Below are 17325 nucleotides of genomic sequence, written 5' to 3'. Positions count from 1 at the left end.
GCGTTGTTGACTCTAAATGTGGAGGGAACACCCGGAGGACCCGGAGGAAAATCCACGCGACCACGGGGAGAGAAAAAGATCGACACGCAAACTCCAAATATACAGCAGGCGTCACACACTCACTCAATCTACAACAATTCCCCAAGCTATGTTATCCTATATTTGGATGGTTTCCCAACTTCCAATACCCATCAATTGGGGGGGGGCGAGAGGGGGCCTCCCAACCAATCGGCAGACAACTCGGCAAGACACACACACACTCACTCACTCTCCAACAATTTCCCAAGCTCTGTGATCCTATATTTGGATGCTTCCCCAACTCCCAAACAACCGCAACGGCAAAACACACAAACGCACACACTCCAAATTGGCGCCCGACTCTATCCGTTAAAGCAAAACGCTCTGGGGGCACAACGCGGCGTCCCTCTCCCGTTACGTAATCGACGCTCCCGTACCACGCGGCTCCCTGGGGGCGTCTCGAGCACCCCAAAGTTGTTGGCGACCAGAGCAGGAAGTTGTTGTGGTTGGCGAGTGGTGGTGGTTGGTGGCGGTGGTGAAGATGCAATCGCGAAGCGGCGTGCGGGGGGGGGGGTGAATTAATGATCAAAGTTTGAGTCGTGGTTGCGTGGTGTGTTGGTGGTGGTGGTGGTGGTAGTGGTGGTGGTGGTGGAGGGGTTGAGCCATACTTCACCCGGTGGGGAGAGGCTTAAGACGGCGGTTTCGATGTCGTGGGTGGACACCGCCTGCCAAGCAGCAACCCGGGTGTGACGGTACAGTAACGACACCACCACCACAACAACCACAACATAACAACCACAACAACAACAGTAGCAGCAGCAACGATTATACCAATAGCACACAAGGAGCGTGTGTGTGTAATGATGATGATGATACGTGATCGTATTTACCTGGTCGACTATAAGAATCGCACCGCCAAAACTTTGTGTTGTTGTTGTGGACGAAATCTGATCACGGCACTCGCTCGCACCGGATTATAAGACGCGGCCTCGGACTCTATTTTTCTTCCGATAGATACAAATCAATAGATTTGTGGTGGGGGTTCCCCCTGAAATAGATATATACGTGTTTAAAACGTCGTATTTTGTGTTTACTTCTGTGCGCCAAAGTCGACGGCGAGTCAAACAAAAACCCACTAAAATCACCACCAACATCATCATCATCATCCTCATCATCATCCTGGCTGCGTCTGATGACCCAGTGCCAGGCGACGTTTCGGGCAATGCCCCTTCGTCGTTTATAGTTTTGAATAGTTTGATAAGTGAGGAGACACAGTCGGGGTGGGTGGTGGAGGCTTTTGTTCGCTGCAGCATCTATCTCGGCCTACCAACTCACCAGAGCAGTGTGGTGGGTTTTGTTTCGTTACGAATGTACTCTGAATTAAGGGTCATTGCCCGAAACGTCGCTCTTATATATTATTTTAAAGACATTGTTATTGAAGTAACTTGTTGAGTTGTTGTTGGTTTTTTTCCCTGCACCGCTACCCAACTTGCAAGTCGCTTTTACCGACTTATATTTGTGTGCTGTGAGGCAGGGTCGTTGCCCGAAACGTCGCTCTTATATATTCTTTTAAAGACATCATTATTGGCGTAACTTGTTGAGTTGTTTCTAGATTTGAAGCTTTCGTGACTGCAAGGATTCATACTCTTAGGTTTTTTTCGGTAAAGTCACGTAGGAAATTTTAAAAATAAATAATAGAAATAATAATAGAAATTAAATAATAAATCACGACGTTTCGGAGGCAACACAAGTCTCCGTCATCAGGTGGGACCGTCACAGCTGAATTTACTGTCTTAAGGTTGAGTTGTTGATTTGTTTTTCCCGGTACCGCTACCCAACTCGTTTTTGTCGACTGTAATATTTGTGTGTCTGTCTGCGTGTGTGCTGTGAGGCAGGGTCGTTGCCCGAAACGTCGCCTAATTTTTTCACTTATTTTTCTCTCTCGAGACCACCGCAGTGTTATTGACATAATGCGTTGAGTTTTGTGTTTGTTGCTGTTAATTTTGCTTGTTGCAAACAAATTTGCCGGTGCAGTCGTGGCATCACCACGTCACTTGTTTTAGCCACAGAACTTGAATCGTGCTGTTTGTTGCAGACCTCTTGGCGTTAGGAGGTGGGATGGAGGTGCTACCTGCCTGTCCCCTGTAACAATGTATAGTTGTTGTTGTTTTTAAATATCGCAAACGGTTGTTTTGCATCGTGAACGTATTGACGGTCGCTGTTGCGATGTTATTAATGGGCGTGGGAAATATAGTTAGTCCCCGACTTACGATATTTCGATCTTACGATATTTTCGACTTACGACGGGGTCGTCGTAACGCATCTCCATCGTAAGTCGAGGACTACCTGTATTGACAAACGACAGGTCAATGATTTGTGGTCGACGTTGTAGTTGGAGGGAACGATCTCGTTTCTTTCTGTGGTTGTCAAGATGACGCGCGGGCTGCACTCGCAATCCAGAGGTGGGCGGCCCTCCACTCGAGGGAGAGACAGACGCCTTGAGGGTGTTTGGCCTACTCTTCCACACAAGCCGGGACCGTCTGGGAAGCAAGCAGTGGGAGCGTGGTGCTGGGGTCAAGTGTGGGACCATTCGCACGATATTTAGCGGATTGGCAGGTGGTGTTTGGTGTGCCATGGGGTAAACTAGATTGTTACTAAACTATTTAAAAACTAACAATTTTTTTTCCAGGTAAGGCTCACTGAGCTATGTAGCTCTTTTTCAGAAGCGACCTCGCCACAAATGATAGCCCAACGAAGTGGCTCATCATCGCGTGGAAATGTATAGCAGCCAAATACCCTAAAACGCGCGATGTTGATTCTAAATGTGGAGGGGAAAAACCGGAGGACCCGGAGAAAAAGCCACACGACCAAATATACAGCAGGTGTCAGGACCGGGATCAAACCCACGACATCCTGCATGCTAGGCGAGGGAGTTAACATCTCGCCACCACGACGCCCATGGTGGGTAGACCCCCACAATTAATCCCAGCAACACGCCACCGTTCGTAGATTGGCTGGTGTAGCTACTCCCACACTTTACCCCACCACATATCACCTGCCAGTCGACTAACTGCGTGGTGCCAATCTACATTGCTGTTGGACAGAGGCAGCTTAAAGGGTGGCAGGGAATTTAAGAAACTTTTCTCTTGTTTCAACTTCCCTCGGCGGGAGATCGAACCAGTGACCCCCCCGCATTGCGAGTCCAGTGCGATTAACCATTTACACCGTCCGCTATCTACAGTTCTGCATAGCCCGGAGCAAAGGTTTGTGTTTATGACGATACATGGCTGGCAAACAACGCTCGCCCCACACAGTATGACGTGAAAAGGGGGAACTTGGCATTTTCTGCGTGGTTTCGCGTGTGAAATGTGGAACGCGCACCGAGACAAGTTCACCAAGGAGATGGAGTGATTAAATCAGCCCGTGTGCAGGTGCGAGGTGAATTATTATTGTTATTATCGTGAGTGGTGGTGGCGGCTTGGGAAGCCATTCATCCGGCAGTTGGATTGACCATGATGATGATGATGATGTGTGTGTGTCTTTGTATCACCAGGTCGATTCAGCCTTAAAATGAGTACCTGGTGTGGTGTGTAAAAACATCAGCACTGGGGAGACACAGGGGGGCCGGGCGTGGTGCTGGCCACCCCCCACCCCCTTTGTGTGCCGTGCTGGCCTTCATAGGTGCTGCTCGCTAACAGCACTGGTCCCAACAGCATGTCAAAAGGCACCGGGGGATCTTTGTACGATTTAGTGATTCTGCGATATATATCGTACAATATGAGATCCACTACAATCGTAACGTCTGCTTTTTCTAAATTTCGTGATATCTTCACGATCGTTGCTGCATGCCTTTCGCTTTTGTCCATCCCTGATGGAACCTATATAAGGTGACAGGCTCAGGGCATAGAGCTCCCTCGAAAACGCCGCCAAATGGTGGCTTGCTACGAAATTCATCAGGGAGACACCAGAAGTCGTTTTGTGGTGTCATCACCCTCTTCCAGTGCCCTGATAGAGACGTTATTCTGCTGTTAGCAGGTGTTTATTGGAATTATAATAATAATCATAATTATTCATACAAATGTGTTGGCTATATACATACAGCTTTGTTAATCCCAATTGCATTTCCTCACTCTCTCAGGAACCACAGACGAGAGCTGGAAGGCAGCAGCCAGGTGGTGAACCGGCGGCAACAATTGCCCGAGCTCTGCAGTCCTCTGTATATTGAGATGTTTTTTTCTGATTGAGTGGAGTGAAATTGGAGCACCTGCCTAAAACCCACGTGTGTGTGCGGGGGGGGGGGGGGGAGGCAGCGCTGTATTCCATACTGCATTCTCCTTGAAAGCCAGGGTATATTGCACCTCGAAGTCCACATGGGTAGGGAGTTTCACAACATTTATGCGATCCGCCGAGCGTCGCCTCCACAGTGCTGGATTACAGGTGTGCTCCTCCACGGCCCCAGCAGGGGATGAATGTGGCCAGCGTGTGATCCAACTTCGATAGCAGCTAGTGGAATCGTTACGGCGCTTCTTGGCAAAGACGTAAAAATTAACGTACGGCTCGGTGATTAATCACCCTTCCTTTCTTTCTCAGGTGCTGCTAAATCGCAAAGGCTTGAATATTACCACGATGGCGGCAGCGTGAATGTGGCGAAAACGCGCAAAATGCTCCGAATGTAATTTTACGCACTCTATTTCAATAAACGCCAGTAAAAAGAAAAAAACAATCGTACAACAGCAACATGGCAGAAGCGAGTAAGGGGGGAGGAAGTCCCGCCAGGGTAAGACCCCCACGGCCGCCCCCCCCATCCTGCGCGAAGCAGTCCTCGCCCTCGCCCGGTGCGCAGTCAAAGACGGCGAGAACATCGACCCCGAGAGACGAGGACAGCTCGCAAACGACAACGTCGAAACCGCACGAACAGGAGGAGACTCCTTCAAGAGAGCGGGGCGATGAACTCTCAAGGCCACAAGAGGAGCTTTGCGCCGGAGACATCGGCAGAGTCGAGCCTTCCTGTTCAGGCCTGCCGCCTGCCATGGTCAGGCCTGTCCCAGCCCCCAGGTCCACCCTCGCTGCGTCACGTGCGAACGCGGCCGCCGCCTGCGACGACTCGTCGTCCTGGGACGACTCGTTCATGTTCGTGGACGCGAGCGACAGCTTCGGGCAGGCGGAGGCGACCAATCCCGACGGGAGCTTTTGGAATTCCTACGTTCTGAGGCAACCTCCCTCGCCCGAGCGGATGGGAAATACCACCGCCGCAGATATATTCATAGCGTCAATTTTAAAGTCCCAGCAACAGCAGCAGCAACAGCAGCAGCAGCAGGAGCTGCTGTGCGATGTTGAAACATCACCGGAGCAGCGGCATCATCCGCTGCCGCTGCTCCCAATTGGCTGGACGTGTACCGATTCCGCCGGTCCATCGGAGGCCTACGACCCCTCATCTGCGAGCTGCCCGTTGAGTTATTACCGCACGGAGCCGCTGATAGTCGTGACACCCACGCCGAGCCCCAGGCGCTGTCGCAAAACCAAGGAGGAGAATTTAACCGGCGAGTGCAGCGCGACCGTCGCCCTCGCGCCCGGAGCACACGGTCAGGGAGCAGCGGAGGGAGCAGGAGCAGGAGAAGGCGACTCCTTCCAAAGCTGCGCGGGGACGACACCGGGCGGCGACCGCACGTACGACGCGGAGGGTTCGGAGGTCGCCGCGGGCGGCGGCAGAAGCGGCGATGGAGAGCGGACGCCCAAGGCCTCGTTTTCCTCGGACGACGAGGACGACGAGGGCGACGAGATCGACTTCGAGATGGTCGACCTCGACTCGCTGAACATGCGGATGCAGGCTCTCTCCGTGATGGGCAGCACGGAGTCGAACGAGGCAGAGGAGGATGCATATTACACCCCCCCGTCGTTCCGGACTCCCTCCCCCAACCTCCCGGAAGCTCCGTGCGCGGACGAAGCGAGAGCCGTGACGGTGAGTGACGCGGGGAGCGGCGCGGTCGGTGGTGGCGGTGGTGCTGGCTTTGGCGGTGGCTTTGGCGGTGTTGCCGGTGGCTGCGGTGTTGCCGGTGGCTGCGGTGTTGCCGGTGGCTGCGGCGGTGGCGCTGGCTGGGGCGGTGGCGCTGGCTGCAGGGATGGCGCTGGTGTCGATGTCGGCGGCGACGTTGCGGGCGACGCCGGAGCTGCGGACGAGGTGGACGGCTTGAAAATCCTGCCGTTCGCCCAGAAGGTGGTGAAGAAACTGGAGTGGCGGAGTCAGTCGATGGAGGTTCCTAACGGCACGTCGTGGGCCGGTGAAGACAGCACGAAGCGGAGGCACTCGGATATGCCGGCATCCGCTCACAAGGTGAGTCGGTGCGGTTGCTTGAAGGATGGCGCAAGCACAACAACAAAAACGTTCCTGTCTATTTGTTGTCAAAGTAACTCTTAACGCACAGCGGTGAGGCCGTTTCCACCACATACGGTTCACCATTGGAAACCCAGCATTGCCACCTGCCCAAGTGGAGGCCAACCTTTTATCTTGTTAATTATCTCCTTTGCGGGACAAGCCCCGTTGTTCTAACTCGGCCACGGAGTGGCTTAGAGGCCGCAGTGTTGTCAGAGACACTGGGCTGACACGGCTAAGATCCTGGGCTCAAAGCCAGCTTTCGGCCACCGCTGATTAATGCAACATAATTCAACTTGTATTGGTCGAGCAACTGAGTTCAATGGCATCTCAGCAACGGGGAAAATGTCAAAGTGCCCCATGCTCAGACGAGCATTGGACTGTTTTTGTGCTAGAGCTGGTTGGATGATTACGTCGCCTGATCATCACTGAGGACTCTCCCCCAACAGTCTAGATACAAGACTCTGTACATTACCTAGGGTTATCTTAGTTCCTGCGTTAATGGGGGAAAGGTTAGGCATGAATTTAAAACACTTTGCAATGCATGATATTTTAAATGTTTGTGCAAATTTGGAGTTTGCTCATTATCGTTATAAGGCAGAGCGATGGAACGTTGAGTTGTGCACTGTGCTATGAACTCGGGCACCCGAGTTTGATTCCAATGCCACGGCTAACATCAGTAGTGAATTACATTGGAAAAGGCTCTGGTCTTCGCCCTTCACCAACCGACACTAACCAGCGTGGTGAAGTATGGTCAAATGATCCCGATGACTGACGCAGCGTAGGTGGGCCTACAGCCGGCAGAGGACTGACCATGGCTAATGAGGATGATACCTTTAAGGACACCCTGTGTTATTCTAAATACCTGTACAAGATTCATAGAGTCTGCAAACTTTTTCAGTCCACCTCGGAATGTTTGGCAAATTCCTCGCTTAATGTTTTATTGCTTGTGGGAGTTCAGCTGGACTCGGCAGAGAAATCCCACACATTCTGAGAGATAAGACTGAAATAAAACATACATTGATAGTTTAAACGTTTATTTTGTTTAACCAGGTGAAAATTCAAGAGATCTGGATGGAGTCTCATTTCGCAAGACAGACCCGCGGCATTAGTCTGCCAGTAGAGTAATTAGCGAAACCAAAAACCTCAGTCAAGTTTTCCCGAGTAAACCATCAGATTCATCATCAGCCGTGGCCCATCCTCTGCCGAATGAACGCCTCCCGAAGCCGCCTCCGCCACCTTTTTACGACCCTGCGATGGCAATAATCCACCTCCAGCTGAACAGGGGCTGATTTCATCTCTCCGTGTCCTCGATTAGAATGTCCTTTTGGATGCGTCCCAATCCTCGGCTGGCACGCCATTATTATCCTTGACCATGAGTTATCGTCCCAAATCGAACGACGTGGCCTGCCGAAGCTCACTGTTTGCAATAGTTTGAATGATGCCAGCAAGCCTTTTGGCGTCATCTGGTCCAACACCAAGTGAGACTAGGCTCTAAGGAAAGCTGTCTCGGGTGTAGACCAATCAACTTCAAGGACAGTGCATACATTATCAGAGTTATGTTTTTTGTTTGCATTACGACTGCAGGTATTGTGGTCTATGCAAACATGACTCCTTGTAAAAAAATGTGTCAGTTTTGTTGCCAGATAAAAGGGTAAAAAAACAATTATCAACCTGTATTCTTTTATCCTTGATTTTTTCTTGTCTCAATGCAAATCCTGAGTAAAAACAGTGGGGTTTTTATGTATTTATATATTTCCACACAGTATAGTGCACCTTGTATTATGTGAAGCGATTCAGGCCGGTTGATATATCTGGCTTTCACAATTGTAAGGTTGGGTGTTCAAATCCTGGTAGGCGGTTTCCTCAGCCCATCATATATTCAGGTCTATAAAATAACGCACCACCTTGTGAGAAATTCACAATCTGTGTTCTCCGGACATAATTGTCTCCTCCACGGGAACGCGACAATTTATCTTCCCAACATGAAATGCTAATCCACATTTAAAGTCCATGCTCAGTCCACTGCTGGTTGAAGGCCTCCCCATACCATGTCAAAGAGAGAATGAGCAAAATCCAACATTGCACAGACGTTCAGTACAGTAGAATGCAAAGTGTGAAGTAAATACACCCTGGATCTTTTACGGGCACTGGGATATCCCCCAGGCAATGTATGGGTCTCTTAGACTGTTGGGAGCGAGTGGTCATAGCCAGCACGTGGGCATTACAGCTGTCACCGTACCTAATTTCCTAAGCTCACGAAACACGCATTGAATAATGTTTGTTGATGGGCACGCCAAAAACTATAACGCGGCAAATAAGAAAAACGTGAACTGGTGGACGTTATAGTGCTTTCGCAAAGCTAGATTAAAATCTCATTTCTTAAGAACTGATTTTTGTCTTTATGTTGTTGTCCTTGCACGCACCTCTGATTATCACGGTTGGCTACGTACGGTGCGAAAGAAGTTCTACATACATCCATAAACTTATGAATGAAAAGCAACATAGCAATGTGTCTAAAGAAGAAAGCATTCGGGGTGCCCATAAAGCACGGAGAGATGCGCGCTTGGAATAGCGTTGAGCGGCGGAAAGAGGAACACATGGATTAGTGCACGCATGCAGGCATGCAGAATGGTCGTGATACACTGTGCTAGTGTGTGTGTGTTCACGTGACCACGTGCGTCAGGGAGTGCACGCTTGTCCTCTGTCACACCGCAAGGCGTGGGTGAATCAGACAGAAGAGGAATGAGGCTGGGAGGGTTTTTTTTGTTTCTGACGTGGCGTGCCGAGTCTTGCTGGCAAGTGGCGAGCGGTTAGCACCTTCGCCCGTGCCCTGGTTACAGTACGTGCTACGTCAAGTCGCTTCTCTTAATCTGACCACACCATCGCGGTGAACCATTCGATCGAACTTTAGACCTTTGATACAGTCGGGCGAGAAAGCCCCCGATGTTGTTTGTGTCGTACAACAGGGGAACTCGGTTGCCAGGGGTGATTCAGTTAGGCACGGCCTGTTTTGTGTAACGCACATGCTCTGTAATTTAGAAAAGTATATCGGCCGCACACGAGAAATCTGTTCACGTGCAGGTGCGCTGAGTGGATTATTACATTGGGTGAGCGTGAGAGGTGGCAGCGGCTTGGCTAGAAGGCCATCATGCAGCAGGGGATTGACCATGGTTGATGATGATGATCTTCACACAGTGGCCAACACTGCTAAATTACATCACGTGGCCTTTACTGTCCACTTAACAGCAGGGTAGCCTGCGATGGATAATAATGCCCCGCGAAAAATTATTGTCAAACAGAAATTACTTAAACCACAAAAGTGATGTGCACATGGGCTCTGTGGAGCGTTCGTTGACTGACATAACTCAATATGTGGGTGCGGCCACTGTTTTTAAATGGGGAAAAGTAACCGATCGCTCAAAATTAGCAGAATAATCGACTTAATCGACTGATTGCCTCGGCTTCTCAATTGAATCCTCCTAGCAAAACCTCTGCAAAGCATTGTGGGTACTTGTGGCGGGCAGTGATTGGTAACCAGCCAGGTGGCTCATCGGCAGAGCGAGCGGCTCCTGGTTGATGCGGGTTGGCTCAACCCATCATCCCTGCAGGGTCGATAAAATAAGTATCACATTGTGGGGAAGGCAGCGGTGGTTGTCCTATGGATAGACTCGCCACAGAATCGTGGAATTTCCACCACTGGCTCAGGGCTGTAAATAAGAGAGAACCACTGCCTCATTGTTTATTGGAGCAGAACATATGTTTGATTTATTGTCACGTTAAGTCGAGAATTGTTACATTTTAAATGTTTCTAAACTTTCTATTACACAGTGTTCTAAATGACTTCAGTATTCTAAAAGAGTTTATGAAACCCATATTGTCCTTGTCAAAGGGGAAATGTAATATTTCAATAACAATTTAAGATTTTTTTATTTTGGATCGGTGGCGGCGGTGGTGGGTGTGGTGATGGTGGTTGGTGTGGTGGTGGTGGTGGGCATGGTGGGTGTGGTGGTGGCGGTGGTTGTGGGTGTGGTGGTGGTTGTGGTGCTGGTGGCGGTGGTGGTGGTGCTGGGCGTGGTGGTGGTTGTGGTGGTGGTTGTGGTGCTGGTGGCGGTGGTGGGTGTGGTGGTGGTGGTGCTGGCGGTGGTGGTGGTGGGTGTGGTGGGGTGGTGGCGTTTTGTGTGCAGAGCTCAAGCCACAGGACGACGGTGCAGTCGGAGAGCCTCTTTGAAGTCTCGACAGAGGGAAATGAAGAGGAAGTGGAATTTTCTCGCATGGTCACAGGGTGAGTTCCCTTCTTTGTCTTGGAGACAACGCAGTTTAGGGGGAGGTGCTCAACTCGCTGCGTGTTGCCGTCATCTAGATTCGACGCACTGCGCTGCCAACCCGAAGAAGCGACAGTTTGATTCCTGGCCATGAATAATATTAGCGCCGGGTGATATTGGAACGCAGGTCGTTTCAGCCTTAAAATGAGTACCCGGTGCTGTGTGTAAACATCAGCACTGCGAAGACAAACGAATCTATTTTTATTGTATTTTACCAGGCAAGGCCCACTGAGCTATATAGCTTTATTTCAGAAGCAACCTGGCCACAATGTATAGCAGCCAAATACTCTAAATGTGGATGGAAATACCAGAGGTCCCAGAGAAGAATCTACGCGACCACGGAGAGAGAGAGACACACAAACTCCAAATATGCAGCAGGCGTGTGGGTCTGGATTGACCCCACGACCTTCTGTATACCAGGCGAGGTGCTGCTTGCCACCCCTCCCCTCGAGTGACATGCCAGCCTTAATAGACGTCCGCAAACAGCACTTGCCCCAACTTTCTGTTAAAGGCTATATGCTAACGGGGAGACTTTTGTCTGTGTTTGCCTTGCAGGCTGCGAGAGCGATTCAGCCACAGCGACTGGAGTTCAAACTCGGGGATCCTGCGCAGCCCCGTGTGCACCTTCACCGAGGTGTGCAGCGTCATGCTCAAGGTGCTGGTGGAGTTGGACAACGCTCATCCCGAGCCCATCACCTTCACCTGCGAGTGTGAGTGAGGCCGTGCGGCCGGGGGTGAGTGAGACTGTGAGGCTGGGGGTAAGTGAGGCTGGGGGTGAGTGAGACTGTGAGGCTGGGGGTGAGTGAGACTGTGAGGCTGGGGGTAAGTGAGGCTGTGAGGCTGGGGGTGAGTGAGGCTGGGGGTGAGTGAGGCCGTGCGGCCGGGGGTGAGTGAGACTGTGAGGCTGGGGGTGAGTGAGACTGTGAGGCTGGGGGTGAGTGAGACTGTGAGGCTGGGGGTGAGTGAGGCTGGGGGTGAGTGAGACTGTGAGGCTGGGGGTGAGTGAGACTGTGAGGCTGGGGGTGAGTGAGACTGTGAGGCTGGGGGTGAGTGAGGCTGTGAGGCTGGGGGTGAGTGAGGCTGTGAGGCTGGGGGTGAGTGAGGCTGGGGGTGAGTGAGACTGTGAGGCTGGGGGTGAGTGAGACTGTGAGGCTGGGGGTGAGTGAGACTGTGAGGCTGGGGGTGAGTGAGACTGTGAGGCTGGGGGTGAGTGAGGCTGGGGGTGAGTGAGACTGTGAGGCTGGGGGTGAGTGAGGCTGTGAGGCTGGGGGTGAGTGAGGCTGGGGGTGAGTGAGGCCGTGCGGCCGGGGGTGAGTGAGACTGTGAGGCTGGGGGTGAGTGAGACTGTGAGGCTGGGGGTGAGTGAGGCTGGGGGTGAGTGAGACTGTGAGGCTGGGGGTGAGTGAGACTGTGAGGCTGGGGGTGAGTGAGACTGTGAGGCTGGGGGTGAGTGAGGCTGGGGGTGAGTGAGGCTGTGAGGCTGGGGGTGAGTGAGACTGTGAGGCTGGGGGTGAGTGAGGCTGGGGGTGAGTGAGACTGTGATGCTGGGGGTGAGTGAGACTGTGAGGCTGGGGGTGAGTGAGACTGTGAGGCTGGGGGTGAGTGAGGCTGGGGGTGAGTGAGACTGAGGCTGGGGGTGAGTGAGGCTGTGAGGCTAGGGGTGAGTGAGGCTGGGGGTGAGTGAGACTGTGAGGCTGGGGGTGAGTGAGGCTGTGAGGCTGGGGGTGAGTGAGGCTGGGGGTGAGTGAGAATGTGAGGCTGGGGGTGAGTGAGGCTGTGAGGCTAGAGGTGAGTGAGGCTGGGGGTGAGTGAGACTGTGAGGCTGGGGGTGAGTGAGGCTGTGAGGCTGGGGGTGAGTGAGGCTGTGAGGCTGGGGGTGAGTGAGGCTGGGGGTGAGTGAGACTGTGAGGCTGGGGGTGAGTGAGGCTGTGAGGCTGGGGGTGAGTGAGGCTGGGGGTGAGTGAGACTGTGAGGCTGGGGGTGAGTGAGGCTGGGGGTGAGTGAGGCTGTGAGGCTGGGGGTGAGTGAGACTGTGAGGCTGGGGGTGAGTGAGGCTGGGGGTGAGTGAGACTGTGAGAATGGGGGTGAGTGAGGCTGGGGGTGAGTGAGGCTGTGAGGCTGGGGGTGAGTGAGACTGTGAGGCTGGGGGTGAGTGAGGCTGGGGGTGAGTGAGACTGTGAGGCTGGGGGTGAGTGAGACTGTGAGGCTGGGGGTGAGTGAGACTGTGAGGCTGGGGGTGAGTGAGACTGTGAGGCTGGGGGTGAGTGAGACTGTGAGGCTGGGGGTGAGTGAGGCTGGGGGTGAGTGAGACTGTGAGGCTGGGGGTGAGTGAGGCTGTGAGGCTGGGGGTGAGTGAGGCTGGGGGTGAGTGAGACTGTGAGGCTGGGGGTGAGTGAGGCTGGGGGTGAGTGAGGCTGTGAGGCTGGGGGTGAGTGAGACTGTGAGGCTGGGGGTGAGTGAGGCTGGGGGTGAGTGAGACTGTGAGAATGGGGGTGAGTGAGGCTGGGGGTGAGTGAGGCTGTGAGGCTGGGGGTGAGTGAGACTGTGAGGCTGGGGGTGAGTGAGGCTGGAGGTGAGTGAGACTGTGAGGCTGGGGGTGAGTGAGACTGTGAGGCTGGGGGTGAGTGAGACTGTGAGGCTGGGGGTGAGTGAGGCTGGGGGTGAGTGAGACTGTGAGGCTGGGGGTGAGTGAGGCTGTGAGGCTAGGGGTGAGTGAGGCTGGGGGTGAGTGAGACTGTGAGGCTGGGGGTGAGTGAGGCTGGGGGTGAGTGAGACTGTGAGGCTGGGGGTGAGTGAGGCTGTGAGGCTAGGGGTGAGTGAGGCTGGGGGTGAGTGAGACTGTGAGGCTGGGGGTGAGTGAGACTGTGAGGCTGGGGGTGAGTGAGGCTGGGGGTGAGTGAGACTGTGAGGCTGGGGGTGAGTGAGACTGTGAGGCTGGGGGTGAGTGAGGCTGTGAGGCTAGAGGTGAGTGAGGCTGGGGGTGAGTGAGGCTGTGAGGCTGGGGGTGAGTGAGGCTGTGAGGCTGGGGGTGAGTGAGGCTGGGGGTGAGTGAGACTGTGAGGCTGGGGGTGAGTGAGGCTGTGAGGCTAGGGGTGAGTGAGACTGTGAGGCTGGGGGTGAGTGAGACTGTGAGGCTGGGGGTGAGTGAGGCTGGGGGTGAGTGAGACTGTGAGGCTGGGGGTGAGTGAGACTGTGAGGCTGGGGGTGAGTGAGGCTGGGGGTGAGTGAGACTGTGAGGCTGGGGGTGAGTGAGGCCCTGCGGCCGGGGGTGAGTGATGCTGGGGGTGAGTGAGACTGTGAGGCTGGGGGTGAGTGATGCTGGGGGTGAGTGAGGCTGTGAGGCTGGGGGTGAGTGAGGCCATGCGGCCGGGGGTGAGTGATGCTGGGGGTGAGTGAGACTGTGAGGCTAGGGTGAGTGAGGCTGGGGGTGAGTGAGACTGTGAGGCTGGGGGTGAGTGAGACTGTGAGGCTGGGGGTGAGTGAGACTGTGAGGCTGGGGGTGAGTGAGGCTGTGAGGCTGGGGGTGAGTGAGGCTGGGGGTGAGTGAGACTGTGAGGCTGGGGGTGAGTGAGACTGTGAGGCTGGGGGTGAGTGAGACTGGGGGTGAGTGAGACTGTGAGGCTGGGGGTGAGTGAGGCTGGGGGTGAGTGAGGCTGTGAGGCTAGGGGTGAGTGAGACTGTGAGGCTGGGGGTGAGTGAGGCTGTGAGGCTGGGGGTGAGTGAAGCTGTGAGGCTGGGGGTGAGTGAGTCTGTGAGGCTGGGGGTGAGTGAGGCTGGGGGTGAGTGAGTCTGTGAGGCTGGGGGTGAGTGATGCTGGGGGTGAGTGAGGCTGGGGGTGAGTGAGTCTGTGAGGCTGGGGGTGAGTGATGCTGGGGGTGAGTGAGGCTGGGGGTGAGTGAGGCTGTGAGGCTGGGGGTGAGTGAGGCTGGGGGTGAGTGAGGCTGTGAGGCTGGGGGTGAGTGAGGCTGGGGGTGAGTGAGACTGTGAGGCTGGGGGTGAGTGATGCTGGGGGTGAGTGAGGCTGGGGGTGAGTGAGGCTGTGAGGCTGGGGGTGAGTGAGGCTGTGAGGCTGGGGGTGAGTGAGACTGTGAGGCTGGGGGTGAGTGAGGCTGTGAAGCTGGGGGTGAGTGAGACTGTGAGGCTGGGGGTGAGTGAGACTGTGAGGCTGGGGGTGAGTGAGGCTGTGAGGCTGGGGGTGAGTGAGGCTGTGAAGCTGGGGGTGAGTGAGGCTGTGAGGCTGGGGGTGAGTGAGGCTGTGAGGTTGGGGGTGAGTGAGGCTGTGAGGCTGGGGGTGAGTGAGGCTGTGAAGCTGGGGGTGAGTGAGGCTGTGAGGCTGGGGGTGAGTGAGGCTGTGAGGCTGGGGGTGAGTGAGGCTGTGAGGCTGGGGGTGAGTGAGACTGTGAGGCTGGGGGTGAGTGAGGCTGTGAGGCTGGGGGTGAGTGAGGCTGGGGGTGAGTGAGACTGTGAGGCTGGGGGTGAGTGAGGCTGTGAGGCTGGGGGTGAGTGAGGCTGTGAGGCTGGGGGTGAGTGAGACTGTGAGGCTGGGGGTGAGTGAGGCTGTGAGGCTGGGGGTGAGTGAGGCTGGGGGTGAGTGAGGCTGTGAGGCTGGGGGTGAGTGAGGCTGTGAGGCTGGGGGTGAGTGAGACTGTGAGGCTGGGGGTGAGTGAGACTGTGAGGCTGGGGGTGAGTGAGGCTGTGAGGCTGGGGGTGAGTGAGGCTGGGGGTGAGTGAGGCTGTGAGGCTGGGGGTGAGTGAGGCTGTGAGGCTGGGGGTGAGTGAGGCTGTGAAGCTGGGGGTGAGTGAGGCTGTGAGGCTGGGGGTGAGTGAGGTTGTGAGGCTGGGGGTGAGTGAGGCTGGGGGTGAGTGAGGCTGTGAGGTTGGGGGTGAGTGAGGCTGGGGGTGAGTGAGACTGTGAGGCTGGGGGTGAGTGAGGCTGGGGGTGAGTGAGGCTGGGGGTGAGTGAGGCTGGGGGTGAGTGAGGCTGTGAGGTTGGGGGTGAGTGAGGCTGGGGGTGAGTGAGACTGTGAGGTTGGGGGTGAGTGAGGCTGGGGGTGAGTGAGGCTGCGGGTGAGTGAGGCTGTGAGGCTGGGGGTGAGTGAGGCTGGGGGTGAGTGAGACTGTGAGGCTGGGGGTGAGTGAGGCTGTGAAGCTGGGGGTGAGTGAGGCTGTGAGGCTGGGGGTGAGTGAGGCTGGGGGTGAGTGAGGCTGTGAGGCTAGGGGTGAGTGAGGCTGGGGGTGAGTGAAGCTGGGGGTGAGTGAGACTGTGAGGCTGGGGGTGAGTGAGACTGGGGGTGAGTGAGACTGTGAGGCTGGGGGTGAGTGAGGCTGGGGGTGAGTGAGGCTGTGAGGCTAGGGGTGAGTGAGACTGTGAGGCTGGGGGTGAATGAGGCTGTGAGACTGGGGGTGAGTGAGGCTGTGAGGCTGGGGGTGAGTGAGGCTGGGGGTGAGTGAGTCTGTGAGGCTGGGGGTGAGTGATGCTGGGGGTGAGTGAGGCTGGGGGTGAGTGAGGCTGTGAGGCTGGGGGTGAGTGAGGCTGGGGGTGAGTGAGGCTGTGAGGCTGGGGGTGAGTGAGGCTGGGGGTGAGTGAGACTGTGAGGCTGGGGGTGAGTGAGGCTGTGAGGCTGGGGGTGAATGAGTCTGTGAGACTGGGGGTGAGTGAGGCTGTGAGGCTGGGGGTGAGTGAGGCTGGGGGTGAGTGAGTCTGTGAGGCTGGGGGTGAGTGATGCTGGGGGTGAGTGAGGCTGGGGGTGAGTGAGGCTGTGAGGCTGGGGGTGAGTGAGGCTGGGGGTGAGTGAGGCTGTGAGGCTGGGGGTGAGTGAGGCTGGGGGTGAGTGAGACTGTGAGGCTGGGGGTGAGTGAGACTGTGAGGCTGGGGGTGAGTGAGGCTGTGAGGCTGGGGGTGAGTGAGGCTGTGAGGTTGGGGGTGAGTGAGGTTGTGAGGCTGGGGGTGAGTGAGACTGTGAGGCTGTGGGTGAGTGAGGCTGTGAGGCTGGGGGTGAGTGAGACTGTGAGGCTGGGGGTGAGTGAGGCTGTGAGGCTGGGGGTGAGTGAGGCTGTGAGGCTGGGGGTGAGTGAGACTGTGAGGCTGGGGGTGAGTGAGGTTGTGAGGCTGGGGGTGAGTGAGACTGTGAGGCTGGGGGTGAGTGAGACTGTGAGGCTGGGGGTGAGTGAGGTTGTGAGGCTGGGGGTGAGTGAGACTGTGAGGCTGGGGGTGAGTGAGACTGTGAGGCTGGGGGTGAGTGAGGCTGTGAGGCTGGGGGTGAGTGAGGTTGTGAGGCTGGGGGTGAGTGAGACTGTGAGGCTGGGGGTGAGTGAGGCTGGGGGTGAGTGAGGCTGTGAGGCTGGGGGTGAGTGAGGCTGGGGGTGAGTGAGGCTGTGATGCTGGGGGTGAGTGAGGCTGGGGGTGAGTGAGGCTGTGAGGCTGGGGGTGAGTGAGGCTGGGGGTGAGTGAGGCTGTGAGGCTGGGGGTGAGTGAGGCTGGGGGTGAGTGAGACTGTGAGGCTGGGGGTGAGTGAGACTGTGAGGCTGGGGGTGAGTGAGGCTGTGAGGCTGGGGGTGAGTGAGGCTGTGAGGCTGGGGGTGAGTGAGGTTGTGAGGCTGGGGGTGAGTGAG

General features: G+C 55.4%; 1 protein-coding gene across 4 annotated transcripts in view; it reads left to right on the top strand.

Annotated features, from left to right (window-relative positions):
• The first annotated feature begins 645 nt into the window (after window positions 1-645).
• LOC144942321 (phosphatidylinositol 4-phosphate 3-kinase C2 domain-containing subunit alpha-like) overlaps window positions 646-17325 on the top strand; it is a 45733-nt gene continuing 29053 nt past the window's right edge. For 2 of the 4 annotated variants that reach the window (XM_078869111.1, XM_078869110.1), the window contains exons 1-5: window positions 646-770; window positions 4609-5977; window positions 6230-6349; window positions 10576-10673; window positions 11269-11423. In XM_078869111.1, coding sequence (XP_078725237.1) covers window positions 4757-5977; window positions 6230-6349; window positions 10576-10673; window positions 11269-11423 — 1594 coding nt within the window. In that variant the 5' untranslated portion in view covers window positions 646-770; window positions 4609-4756. Of the gene's footprint in view, window positions 771-4608; window positions 6350-10575; window positions 10674-11268; window positions 11424-17325 lie in introns of all 4 variants that reach the window. The other 2 variants (XM_078869109.1, XM_078869108.1) reach the window with 2 other exon arrangements.

This window comes from Lampetra fluviatilis, chromosome 27 (genome assembly GCF_964198595.1).
Source record: "Lampetra fluviatilis chromosome 27, kcLamFluv1.1, whole genome shotgun sequence".
Classification (NCBI taxonomy): Eukaryota; Metazoa; Chordata; class Hyperoartia; order Petromyzontiformes; family Petromyzontidae; genus Lampetra; species Lampetra fluviatilis.
The sequence above is the reverse complement of the archived record's forward strand: the minus strand, read 5'-3'. Positions and strand labels throughout refer to the sequence as shown.